The sequence below is a fragment of the Alosa pseudoharengus genome, unplaced genomic scaffold (genome assembly GCF_046254945.1).
Source record: "Alosa pseudoharengus isolate Yale_2024_CS ecotype anadromous, Long Island Sound unplaced genomic scaffold, YU_APseudo_1.1 YU_APseudo_1.1_scf_8, whole genome shotgun sequence".
Classification (NCBI taxonomy): Eukaryota; Metazoa; Chordata; class Actinopteri; order Clupeiformes; family Clupeidae; genus Alosa; species Alosa pseudoharengus.
The window spans coordinates 14,403,162-14,417,494 of record NW_027468870.1 but is presented as its reverse complement, the minus strand read 5'-3'; the positions used below and the strand labels follow the sequence as shown (position 1 = coordinate 14,417,494).

At 44.1% G+C, this 14,333-nt stretch overlaps 1 protein-coding gene across 1 annotated transcript in view; it reads right to left on the bottom strand.

Moving 5' to 3' along the window:
• Nucleotides 1-245: 245 nt before the first annotated feature.
• Nucleotides 246-14,333, bottom strand: part of LOC143112867 (glucocorticoid receptor-like) — a 59,535-nt gene continuing 45,447 nt past the window's right edge. The window contains exons 5-10 of the mRNA XM_076275249.1: nt 12,734-12,850; nt 7,173-7,451; nt 4,979-5,123; nt 3,825-3,955; nt 1,544-1,704; nt 246-1,203 (exon numbers count right to left, since the gene is read on the bottom strand). Of these exons, the coding sequence (XP_076131364.1) occupies nt 1,051-1,203; nt 1,544-1,704; nt 3,825-3,955; nt 4,979-5,123; nt 7,173-7,451; nt 12,734-12,850 (986 nt within the window). The 3' untranslated portion in view covers nt 246-1,050. The remainder of the gene's footprint in view (nt 1,204-1,543; nt 1,705-3,824; nt 3,956-4,978; nt 5,124-7,172; nt 7,452-12,733; nt 12,851-14,333) is intronic.

Below are 14,333 nucleotides of genomic sequence, written 5' to 3'. Positions count from 1 at the left end.
ATTTACTTTTTATATTGTTTACTTGAATGTTATGTTTGTCTGTGGACCTAATTGGTAAAATATGTCTTGTCTTCACCGTGGGATAGTGGGAAACGTAATTTCGATCTCTTTGTACCTCTTGACCTGAAGAAATTGACAATAAAGCAGACTTTGACTTTGACTTTGGGATGAGTGGATTGTGAGGGTGTCGGCCTGCCACTGCCGAGTCGCTCTGCCAAAGACTGGATGGTTTTGTGTTGGTGGGGGGGGGGGGGGGGGTTGGGTGGGTGTTTGGGCAGGGATTGTTGGGCGTACAGGACTGCCCCCAGGGTGGTTTTCGTGCACGGTACTGTACATGGATTAGTCTCCTGCTACATAGCATACCAGAGCTGATCATCTGTCTGCTTTACAAAAACATATGGCAAGACTGAGAAGCACACACAAACACACCTGGGATGGATGCATGTGTCTTACCTCAGACAGGAGAGCACATGTGTCTGAGGTTAGAATTGCAAAGCTGAAAAAAAGGCACGTCTTCCCTTTTGTTACTGATACACTGTAAACATTTCAGCAGTATGTGTACATGCATAACATCCATATTCCTTGCACAAAAAATAATATTCTCTTCTGTATTTGTTTCTCCTTAAAATGTAGCTGTTTTTTTTTTTCTTCAATAGAACATGATGTGTGAGTATGACATGATTTTCAAACGCATTAAAAGAAAGAAAAATGTTTAAAGGGGTTTAAATCTGCCTGTTTTTTTTTTTTTTTTTTTTTTTAAGTAAAAGCTTCGTTTCACCTTACTGGAGTGAAGAGTTGAACCCCCTCCCAGAAGCAGACAGACGGTTCTCCTCCACCTCTGGTCACATCACAGAGGAGGGAGAAACTGGACAGGCCTCCTTCAGGTGGTGGGGCGGTGTGGACATTGTAGTGCACACGTGTGTGTGTGTGTGTGTGTGTGTATGTATGCATGTGTGTGTGTGTGTGTGTGTGTGTGCATATGTATGCATGTGTGTGTGTGTGTGTGTGGGCTGGGTGGTTATTAAGGCATAGTGTCGCGGTCTAAGGCAGTCACTTCTGATGAAACAAGAGCGGCTTGACACTCCCGTCTTTGAATTTTGGTAGCTGGTTGCTGATGATTTCGGCGAGCATCTCAGGGAACTCCACGCTCAGGGATTTATTCACAAAGGTGTAGAAGCAGAAGTTCAGTAGGCCCTCCACCATCTGAAGAGACACACACACACACACACACACACACACACACACACACAAACTGTTCACTTAATTTCATATTGTTGCTACCGAACAATGTGACCTTTCAGACCACTATGTCAGACTAGAGGGCCACTGGCATTTCTTAACTGATAAGAGCTAAACAATAGAAATATAAAGTTACATACGTTTAAACGCTGATGTATTAATAGGGTTAAAGACAGTCTATTATTGCCATCATTTGGTCATGTCAATAATCTCATTAACTTGTTAAGAGCATTAACACACAGGTGACTCAGTTTACTATCAGTGTAGTGTGTGTGTGTGTGTGTATGACAGAGATTCAGCTAACCTCTTGCATGGTGTCGAGCAGCTTGGTGAGCTGGTAAAATCTCTGCCAGTTCTGGCTGGAGCTGCTATCCTCCCGTTTGACGATGGCTTTCCCCAGCTCCTTAATGTAGGACATGCGGATCTCCTCAAACACACCCTGACTCTTCAGCCCATCCTTTGGGACTACAGACACACACACACACACACACACACACACACACACACACACACACACACACACACACACACACACACACACACACACAATATCACAGTTTGATCACAGCAGCAACACATTTCAAATCTCTCTGGATTCCACAGCGGGGGAGAAAGGTTATTATTTGGTAACTCGTATCCTCTATGCGTATTCTTCTGGACAGGCTCGACCAACAACAATAGCAAGAAAAGGCCTTTAAATATGTGTGTGTGTGTGTGTGTGTGTGTGTCTTTAGGAGAGGAGCCAGTGTCAACTCGCATTAGTGTGATATTCCAACAGGCCAACCTTGGTAGGTACTGATTGGTTGAAATTGAATGGGGTGGGGCACTTGTCCAGGATTGTTTTTTCTTTCTTTCTTTCTTTTTTTTTGAATATGAGGCCCTTCTGTTCACACAGCTGTTCCATCGACTCTCTACACTGTACCAGCCGCCGGTGCCACCAGCCTGTGTATGTCCATGGGAGACCCCCCAGCAAAAAGTCCACATGGCAGAGTCCGAACACGGAGCTGAACAAATACGCTCAACAGTGAGCACCTGCCAAACACGGACGCCACCGAGTTTAAGGGCCATGTGAGGGGAACTGGCCCGAGCAACTGGCGGTGTAAGGGGGCGCATTTTTCCCCGGGGTAAAACGAGCCGCCCGACAGTTATAAAACCACAATTGAGGGAAAGGACATGTAATCGCCAGCGCTGAGGCGCATAATTGTCACACCTGAGGTCTGACGTTAGCCAGGCTACTATGCAACGCTATTCTATTAAAATTCTATTATTCTAAATGTTGTGTAGTCTATTCAATGCTATAGGCTATGACAGCTGTTTTTGCACTATTTTCCCCCATGATCATATTGTTTCAGTTATCCAAAAGGCTCGAAGGATGCTCTTTACTACATGGCAATTTTGGGAAAAAAACAAATAAAAGTGAGGTGAGGTGCCCCCCCTGTCAGTGCTCATAGCCCCCCCACACGTTGCTCTCTGGCGCCGATGCTGTTCCTCGGGTAGGGCTTCCATTACCTGTTCGCTGTTTGATGCCCCGGGTGAAAATGAGCTGCCCGACAGTTGAAAACCACAATTGGGGGAAAGGACATGTAATTGCCAGCACTGACGCGCATAATTGTCACACCTGAGAGCGTAACGCATAAAAAAGCACATTTTCAGGAAAATTAAAATGCTAAAAAGCAACTAAACCACTTATCTTGAGCCACCATGCTAAGCCGTAATAACACATAAGGCTCTTTTTTTTCACTCTCTCTCTCAAGCGTTTGCATGTAAAGGCCTAATTAAAAAAGGCAGAGCTGGCTCTCCTTGTTTTTCTCCCTCTTCAACTGTCAATTGTTTGCTATACTTCCTCTTTGTTTTCGTAGGCATATGAGACTTAAAAGACTGTACAAGAAAGGGAACGAAGAGCCTCTGTATTTGTACAAAAGGTTGATTACACACACACACACACCGCTAAAAAGGGAGTACACCAGAGCTAACTCTGCGCAATGTTGTCATTTTGAGCCTTCACAGCTTCACAAACCCTCTCTTGTCCTTGTAGCACTGCACACAAACGAGGCTTCACAGCTGCACTGTGCATCATGCATAGAGGAGCCTCTTAATGTGGTGGCCGGCTCACGTCACAGCTTAGCGCTCCAGAGATCTGAGCTGCCTGCCACGCCCTCCAAACAGACAGGACTTCGTGTGAGTTCACAGGGCTAGTGAGAGGTCAGGAGTGGTCACTTCTGTTGACCAGAGAGGAGATTCTTAACTCCTCATGGAGTTTACTGGGGCGTCTTTTGTAAATCACTACAAAGTGTTTTCATCCTGGTCTAACACTGTTCCTACTTCCTATCCTCTGCTGTTGAAGTGCTCGAGTTTGAATTGACTGTTGAGCTCCACTGGCAACACTTTATTAAGCTTTGGAATTTGAGCTATGGGGAGATTCCACTAAATTTGTTACAGTAATGTTCTGTAGAACGTCTAGAGGTGCATTCTCTAGACTATTACACAAAGTACAGTGCAAAAAACACAGCAGCTGCTGTTTGTGTGTGTGTGTGTGTGTGTGTGTGTGTGTGTGTGTGTGTGTGTGTGTGTGTGTTGAGCCTTACTTGTGCTGAGGAGCAGGAGGACCTTCATGCAGAGGTACTCCTCATAGGACACCTGCAGCCGCACAAACTCACTGGAGATCTTCAGCATCTGCTCACACTGGTCACTCATGTAGGGCAGCTTCATCCTCTCCCTGGCGCGCACGCGCACACACACATAAACACACAAACACACAAACACACACACACAAATTACACAACGATAAACATAGTTCAGTCACAGTGAAGCCACCCCATAGCCGCAAAGATATTTATTAGGGCTGTCAAAATAACTGATTAATTTCGATTAATTAATTTGAGAAAAAATAACTGATTAAAAAAATTAGTGCAGATTAGTCGATTCCGTGTGACCTTTGACCCCGAGCCGTTCTAGTCAGTAAAATTTAGACTGTAAAATGAAGGAGAAGAAAACGTGCTGCTTGGACCATTGATTGGAACATTTACTTTTAAAAAACGGCCTGATGGTGTTAAAAAATAAAGTGTTGAAAATAAAGTCCTCTGCAATGTCTGCAGCAAGGAATTTGCATATCACCGGAGTTCATCAACTCTATAGTCGCACATCAATGCAAAGAAATAAGTGTTGACATTGAGGGGAGTATTAATTTATTTTCATTGTGTCCCCTAGGTTATATCTGTGGCCTGAAATGCCTTGTATGTAAAAAAAACTTCTTCCCGAAGCACTTTATTTTGAATTTATTTGAATTTGAAGCACTTTGAATTTATTTCCTCAGCATATTAGGTCATATCATAGATTATTATGGCAATTATTTGAACAGTGAAAATAATAATAAAACAGATTTTGAACTTTAATGTCACTAATGCTGATTATTCAATGATTCATTTGAATTTAAATATTTAAAATACTTTCACAGCAAAAATTATATATGCGATTAATTTAGATTAATTAATCACAGAGTATGTAATTAATTAGATTATTTTTTTTAATCGATTGACAGCCCTAATATTTATTCTGATCGAAGTCCCGTAAAAGTCAAAACATTTCCACATCCTCATGGGGCCAAGACAGCTAAAAAAAAAACGTTTAAAATTATGCATGCATGATTTCTAAACACTGAAACACAACTCAGTTGCACGTGCATCATACAGCATCATGCAAAACAAGTAAACAAGCAAATAAACAAATAAAAGGTGCGCACTCGTTGATGACGAGGTCGGGGGCAAAGCAGAGCATGCCTCCGCTGCACTGCTGGTAGGACCTCCAGCCCAGGCCGAAGGACATGAGGAAGAGCCAGGAGCACTGCAGCAGGGTCATCTGGTCATCCAGGTGCAGGTTCCTGAAGCCTGCAGGGACAACAGAGGAGGGGAGAGGACAACAGCAGTGAGGGGAGAGGACAACAGCAGTGAGGGGAGAGGACAACAGCAGTGAGGGGAGAGGACAAAGTATGTAACACTGTTTTAGATGATGCTGGTGGTGGGGATGAACAATAATGATCATAATCATCTTTGTTTGTTGCACTTTCCAAATAAACCAGTTACAACGTGCTACAGGGAATGGAAATAAGGAGTCAGGAGCACAACATAACACAATGCTCAGACAACTTGTGGTGATGAGTAACTTGTGTTATGTGTTCTGTTACGCAAGTGATCATCATTTTGGACTGATCTGGTGTCGTGGTTGCCATTCCGCCCTGTTTTTTTTTACGCTGTGGGCCTAAACTAGATAAGAAAATCAATGTGGTAGTTACTTGCCACTGAATAGTGCTGTGCTGGGAGCAAGTTGGCAAGTACTGTACTGTACATCTCAAATGAATGCTAGATTAGAGAAATGTGCTGGTTTGGCTGCTGCTCCAGCTCATCAGTGTGATGAGTGTCTATGATTTTCAGAACATTTTCATAGTGTGTCCTGATTCCACACGGTTGGACTAGCCCTTGGACAAACCTGGGAATGAGTTAAGAAGCATAAGCATTTCTTACAAAAAACAAACAAAAAAACATTTTGCTTTTGTTTTGCTTTGTAGTGGAACAGCTCTGCAGCTTAATCTCTCCGTGGGAATACCACAGACTAGTGACTGTGCGCGCAGAGCAGGGCAATATGGAAGGTCCCCAAGTCCCCATGTCCAATGGCCAGTAACACTCAAACACATTCTCTACATTTCTCCAGTGGTAAATGCTTCAAATTGACCAGAAAAACTCCCACAAATGGGCATTTAACTTCTGACACTTCAAAGTGGACGTGGTGAAATCCGCTGGGATTATCTTTGCTCAACCGTGCAGCTGTTGGGTAACCTTTCCCCACTGCCCACCACTTGCCTCTCCGTCCTCTGTCCTTTTCTCCGAGGACTTACCCAAATCAGGCCATCATATGCTTTCCTTCTCACGCCCCCACACAACACACACACACACACACACACACACACAATACACACACACAAAAATCCCCGCAACCCTTCAATGCCACGTACACTCACGCTGGTCAGTTCGATGGCCTTTATGCTCTCTCCATGGTCACACAACTCTTACCCTCTTGACCTGCTCAACTTAACACCACGCAGAGCAGGACCCAACAGCTTAATAGCCTTTAGATGCCCGACAGTCACTTCTGCCCTCCCACACTAGCATCACTCACTGGCAGCACCTTGGCCCGCTCGCTCTTCCCCTCTCTGCTCTGTACCTTCACACCTAACCCCCCCACCCTCATCCCCGTCCCAACCACACACACACACACACACACACTGCTCTGTTCAGCAGGTCTCGCCAGAAAGGGCGTTAACTTCACTGAACCTTACATAAACAAGCCTCAAGATCGCCCTCCCAACACCTCCCTTTCCTGCTGCAGGGGCTTACTTCAGTTAACAGTCCGTAACGCAACATGCCCTTGGCAAGCACCTCCTCAACACACAAATACACACTGTCACTCATACTGTCTGCTCCTCACATGGACCCTCACCACGAAGGGGTCAGTGCATCTACACAGGCCTTAACTTAACAGTCCTTTGACACACAGACACAGACACACATACACACACACACACACACACACACACAGACACACACACACACACACACACACACGTGCATACACACACCCACGCACACTCCAACCTACTCTACTACTCCACTCTACCTAACTATAGACCCTTTCAACAATAAAAACAAAAACAATGCTTGAACATTCTATTTGGTTCTCAATCTACTTCCTCTGCATTAAGATAACATATGGAATGTTAAAAAGGAAGCCTTGTGGGGCCAACTATGATGCTGATAATGGAACTCTCTTGAAAGGGTCTATAAGGGGCCAGTCCTTAACCCAGTAATCCTCTTTCAACCACACACACACACACACACACACACACACACACACACTTATTTCCCCCCTTGCACTGAACTCACCTGGCAGCGACTTGGCCCACTTGACAGCGGAGATGACCTGCTTGCCACCGAGGCGGTTGAGCGTGGTCATGAGGCGGGTGGACGTGTCCGGGATGGTGCTGTCGTAGCCCGAGTACATCACCTCGGGCTCGATGGCCTTCAGCAGCGACAGCATGGTGGGCGTCAGCTGCGGCATGGACTTGGGCACCAGAGTGCACTGCTGCTCGTCAAGCAGGGGCTGTCCAGAGTCACCGCCACTCTGCTGTCGTGTCAGCCGAATCAGCTTCTTGTTCTTACGGGCTGAGAGATGGAGAGAGAAAGAGAGAGAGAGAGAGAGAGAGAGAGAGAAAGAGAGAGAGGGGGGGGGGGAGAGGGAGGAAAGAAGAGAGACATAGAAATATAGAGAAGAATAGAGATTGAGAAGAGATAGATTGAAAGAAAAGGTCAAGGTAAGTAGTTGGTCCTTAACTCAAATTTGCTTAATTGTCTTTCTAATTCATTTGAACAAAAAACAATATAGATGCAAACATTATTCTGAAGTTGGTCAATCACTGTATTCATTGAACACACTAAATAATCCCGTCTATGCTTTTAGAGTCCACTATTCCCCAATAGGTAGAAAAGAGATGGTGGGAAATATGCAGCAGATTTCTATGGGAGAATGTAAAATGCCTGAAGATCTTTTACACGGTCTTTCTATACACACGGTTTTAAGAAGAGCTTCAAGCATGTGACTGCCGTGCTTTCCATGAAGAAAAACAGGAATAAGCAGAGGGCTGATGGAGAGTTCCCCATCAAGCCCATCATTTTCTCTCCATTTTAATTTCCTCCATAAACGTTTCTATGGGAACTAAGAGCTTTTCTGGTAGGACCTCAAATTTAGCAGTCCACCAATGTACCTGCGTCACACATGTATGTGTGTGTGTTTGTGTTTGTGTGTGTGAGTGCTTGTGTGAGTGCGTGTGTGAGTGTGTGTGTGTGCGTGTGTGTGTGTGTGTTTGTGTGCTTGTGTGTGTGTGTGTGTGTGTGTTTGTGTGTGTGTATGTGTGTGTGTGTTTGTGTGTGTGTATGTGTGTGTGTGTGCCCGTGTGTGCGCGTCTCTCCTCCCCAACACCCCCCCATCCTCTTTTCGAGCTCTCTCCTGATCAACAAGCCATCGACTGGTTCAGCTGTGGAGCTCTTTTGAATGCTCTCATTCAGACAACATGCAGTCCATCTGTGCAGACTGCACTGAATCTCCCCTCAGTTCACACACCCCCACCCCCACCCCATCACCGACCCTCTTAACGCTAACATGTGACCAGCTTCCTTATACATTCTATGGAGCCGGGGCGTATGCCTTGACTAGTAGCGAGGGGGGGGCTGGGGAGGGGCAAACAGAAGTGAAACAGGCAGGGCTGGGCTGCCCAGGAAAGACTGGCGCTTTAGGACTTCTCTGTCTATGTGGGGGAAAATATTAGAGCAGTTGTGAGCTGTGTGTCAACAGCCCAGAAAGCCCAGAGTATGATGATTGTGTATCATGTGTTGTATTGTGTTGTACTGTATTGTGAATATGTGTGTAATTTCCCAACTATTAGCCGAGGTTTATACATTGATTGTGCAAAATTTCTTCAGCTATGCGTTTAATACATGGGTGCAGTTAATATGGCTTATTGCGGTTTATACACAATGCGGCTAATACACTAGCCCGGTTGACACCAGACCCTTCTCAACTGAGAGTGGGTCTGGGGAAGGTTCATTCACAGCCCATTTCCAATGGGCGTCCTGAGCAGACGCCGATCAAAATGCCTACAGACGCAATTGGAGAGACCGAAAACCAATCAGTTCGGGAAAGTTAGGCTGTAGGAAGTTTTTCGCCATCTATCCCAGCCATTCGTTTTGAGTAAAAATGACTCCAAGTCCATAAAAAATCCATAACTAGTGGTTTTATTGAACAATTACAAAACAAAACTTCCTTAATCAGTTTAAGATCCCTCAACTCCCCTGCACTGCTTCACTTCTGTTATCATCTGGCTGGTTGATGTTTTGGCAAGATTTACCATGACAGTTCCAACAAGCAGAATTACACTTGACTCCTGAGAGTGTCACAGTCGCCTGCACAGTTGCAAGTGAGAAACTTCAAAAGGTAGTCCGGTGCAATGGGATCTGGTGTAGGGACTGGTGCTTAACCATGTTCTTCTTGTTTCTATCCATACTCAAGGGCATCCAGTTATGGACTTTGTAGCAGTACCCAATCTCTGATCTGGAGATAATGCCCGCAGAGAGTGCCGTGCTGCAGCTCCTGTAGTCGGAGGCAGTTTCTAAGGCTTGATACTACTGTAGTTATGTTGTCCTCATGAGTTTTACATTTTGTTGCTTACTGTCCACCCTCCATGTTGGACACTCTTTTTTTCTCCCTCTCTCTCTCTCTCTCTCTCACACACACACTCACACACACACACACACACACACACACACACATCTATGCACATTGACTCTCACAAACACATTCACAACCACCCAGCCACCCACACACACACAAACAGGTATGCACACACTTAACTTACAAATAAAGTTCACACCTTCAAAACTATCTGTGATTATACGAGTGTGTTACACGCAAACAAAACTTGACAAGCTGAGATCTGTTCTTTCCTGTCTTTCTTTGTGTGTGTGTGTGTGTGTGTGTGTGTGTGTGTGAAAGAGAGAGAGAGTCCTATGCGGAGGGTGGACGGTGAGCAACAAAATGTAGAGCTCATGAGGACAAAACTGAGTTAATATTTTTTGTAAGTACTCCATTATATCTTTTCATGGGACAACAATGAAGAAATGACACTTTGCTACATTGTAAAGTAGTGAGTGTACAGCTTGTTCAACAGTGTACATTTGTTGTCCCCTTAAAATAACACACAGCCATTAAAGGGACACCAGGCAACGTTTTCGTGTTAATTAATCATCTTCGTAAGTCGGTATATGGTTAAATGACTCATTACGGGGCGAATGAAGGCTCTCTCGCCCGCCCCTACTGCCTGTAGGAAGAATATCCCACTTGCAAGTTCGGTGTATCCTACCCGCCGACAGAAGCAGGATCAGTTTACAGCACAGAGGCAGGCTAACGAAACGCTAGAGATTGTTGCAAACGTGTGTATAATGGCAGAGCCGGCGAAGAAGCAGCGAAAACCCTTGACGGAAGACGCAAAGAAAAGGAAAAGAGCTTCAGACCGAGCGAGGGGGAGTTTCGTAGAGAAAAAGCATCAGGCTTGCCTGGTGTCCCTTTAATGTCTAAACCGCTGGCAACAAAAGTGAGTACACCCCTAAGTGAAAATGTCCAAATTGTGCCCAAAGTGTCAATATTTTGTGTGGCCACCATTGTTTTCCAGCACTGCCTTAACCCTCTTGGGCATGGAGTTCACCAGAGCTTCACTGGTTGCCACTAGAATCCTCTTCCACTTCTCCATGACGACACCATGGAGCTGGTGGATGTTAGAGACCTTGCGCTCCTCCACCTTCCATTTGAGGATGCCCCACAGATGCTCAAAAGTTATCATGTTGGAATACTGCCCTGCGGCCTAGTTTCCGAAGGGAGGGGATCATGCTCTGCTTCAGTATGTCACAGTACATGTTGCCATTCATGGTTCTCTCAATGAACTGTAGCTCCCCAGTGCAGCACTCATGCAGTCCCAGAACATGACACTCCCACCACCATGCTTGTCTTCGTAGTCCTCACCTGGTTCCCGCCACACACGCTTGACGCCATCTGAATCAAATACGTTTATCTTGGTCTCATCAGACCACAGGACATGTCTCATGGTTATCCATGAACTTGCTTGTCTTAAGCAAACTGTGGGCTTTCTTGTGCATCATCTTTAGAAGAGGCTTCCTTCTGGGACGACAGCAATGCAGACCAATTTGATGCAGCGAGCGGCATATGGTCTGAGCACTGACAGGCTGACCCCCCACCCCTTCAACCTCTGCAGCAAAGCTGGCAGCACTCATACGTCTATTTTCCAAAGACAGCATCTAGATATGGCGCTGAGCATGTGCACTCAAATTCTTTGGTCGACCATGGCGAGGCCTGGTCTAAGTGGAACCTGTCCTGTTAAACCGCTGATTGGCTACTGCTACAAAGTCCATCACTGGATGCCCATGAGTGTGGATAGAAACAAGAAGAACATGGTTATGCACCAGTCCCTACAACAGATCCCGGACTACCTTCTGAAGTTTCTCAGCTGCAACTGTGCAGGGGACTGTGACACTCTCAGGTGCTGCTGTAAAAAGCAAGGAGTCAAGTGTATTTCTGCTTGTTGAAACTGTTATGGTAACTCTTGCCAGAACATCAACTAGCCAGATGATAACAGGAGTGAGTGAGTTGGATTTGGATTAAATTTTAAACCGATTATGGAAGTTTTGTTTTGTAATTGTTCAATAAAACAACTTGTTATGGATTTTTTATGGACTTGGAGTATTTTTTACTCAAAACTAATGGCTGGGATATATCTGCACCCCTAAAAACTACTAGATCTCAAAAGCTAATATTGGTAAAAAAAAAAGGCTACTAATATACAGGAAATTACTTTCCTGTCAACTGTGTTGTTGAAATGGCAATACACTTGAACTTGAATGTCAGCGACACATACTCACTACTTGACAACACACATGTGATGCCACTGGCTGTACTCATGGCAAGTTGCTGCAAAACATCTAAAGTAGTGACACTGTTATGCATTTACTTTAGCGTAGGTGTTTCATGTGTATATAAATTATTTCATCCAGTTGTATCAACTGATTAGAAGCATAGCGTTCACAGAGAAATCTGGTTTTGCACATTCCTATAATCCTGATAACGGCATGCATTAAGAAACCGGAACAAAGTGTAAGTATGGAGTATGTTTCTGCTCTCAGCAACCGAGCTAGCATATTCTCAATACCAGGGTTAAGGACTTCCAGGTTTCTATTATTGGGATACAATTTTACACAGAAACTAGCTCTGAGAGCAAGAGAAAAATCATTGTTCAAAATAGCTACTCTGAATGCTTTTTGCCTCTACTTGAACCCATACTTCAAACCTCAAGAACTATGTAAAAACTGCTTAGAGCCAAAGGAAATGACTATGTTATCCTGACGAGGAAAACAGAAAGCCATCATATTTTTTCTCCAGAAGCAGTTCTCTTCGTATCATATCCACAATCATGTGCCTTGTCCCCAGTCAGTTTAACACTCTCTAATAGTTTTACTCATTTGTGACAAATACACATACACAGCAGATCACTAATCATACCTGTGACACATGTAAGTAAAGCCCACTGAAGGGTGACAGTCTCATTAAGAAGACACATCAGAGAAACCATGTAGCCTAAGCACGACTTACAAACAGGGATTTACAACCAGTCTTGACACTTTCTGACTAAGAGTCAAATAACACACCCTTTAGACATACAGATAGCTTTCAAAGCAACCGCCAACAATCTGTGCATGTTCTGCAAAATTTGGAACATTAAAGTAAGGAGGAGTGGTAAGGCATGGTTGTGTGACATGATATGACTAATCAATCTCATGGGGCTGATGTGCTAGATATCGCTGCAGTAGAGCATGCAATGTCTTACCTTCCAGATTCATGCCGGCTTGCAGACACTTCCGGAAACGGCAGGCGGGACAGTTTTTCCTCCGGATCTTGTCAATGATGCAGTCGTTGCGTCCGGCACATAGGTAGTTATGTTGTCCTTTGAGGGGGGGGGGGGGGGGTTGGGTAATAATTAGTTTGAACCTTAAAGAGTAAAAAAACCAAAGCAAAGTGCTAATACTCAATTATTCAATCCTACTTTTGCTTACTTGAAACCACTACAGAGCTGCCAACTCTCACACATTGAGAGTGAGATTCATTCATCTGATTGGCTCCACGCGCCAATCGAATGTGTGAGGGTTGGCAGCTCTGCACTGTTTTCCTCACTGGGAAGGTCAATAACCTAAGGCCCCATTTCAACCCACAACCTGGGGCATCATTTCAAAAGCGACATGCAGAGACCAGTTAGCACTGTTCACCATTACAGAAACCAGTCAAGATTTCTGCAATGTCAAGTGATAACAAACAACAATACGAAAACAAAATGGCTGATTATAATGTTCATGGTGCCCTAGGGTCAGTAAGGAAATTTTGCAAACGCCACAGAAAAAAAACGCTGGTAGGCTGTAGCACCAGCTAATATGTTTGTGGGGCCTGTCATGCTTCTAGTCTGGTGTCTATTCCTGGCGTGCACACCAGGAATGACATGGTCATGTGAACGAGAAAAAAAGAAGCTCACAGCTCTGCTTAAAGTAACAATGTGAAACTAGCAATAAAGTTAGCACTAGGCAGAGACTCCCTCTCAACTCTCCATCTCAAAGCTGAGGAAGGCCAATCCGTGACCGTGAATTACAGATTCTATGGCTTCTGATTGGATAAAAGCTGATGGCAATATCTCTAATTGAAGCCTATTGGACATGTGACACATGAATATATAATTCTGAGTAAATATGACAGAACAAAACAAAAACACAATACTCTGTACTTTGTATGCAGCATTAAACTGCATTAAGCGTACATGGAAAGTCAGAGAAAAAGGCCATTCTTACAGTATGCTGGTTTGCTGTATCATCCAAATTATAAAATAAAAACAGCAGGTAAATTAAAAAAAGATAATCACCAAAAAGAATAATTTCACAAAATTAGAGATCAATATATAGTATGACCCTGAATACAAGAAAAAAAGGGGGATCAATAACAATCAAATAAAAACTGATTGAAGATTAGCTGATAAGAGCATTATATAGTTCAGGAAATAGTACAATATCAACAGGATGTTTTGTAAGGATGTACACTGCTCTCATTCTGTTTTTTTGCCATATTTTAACAACTCAAGGCAGTTAAAATATGGCAGACTGAATATCACACAATTATTTTAAGTCCTAAAAACACAGTATCCATCTGGGAGAAACCAAAATCATGTGGTCATCTGTTGATGAAACCTTACTGTCATGACTCCTGGTTTTAAATGGCAATGGCAATTCTGAGCATGTCAGAACAATGGCATACAGTATCTCCAGCCGCAGCAGCATAAAATTGCTAACACACAATTAAATGGCTTCATGGCATCATTAATGAAGATATCAGTACCACTGAGAATGAATTAATGCCTACATTTTAGCTCATATTTAGCATATAGTGTA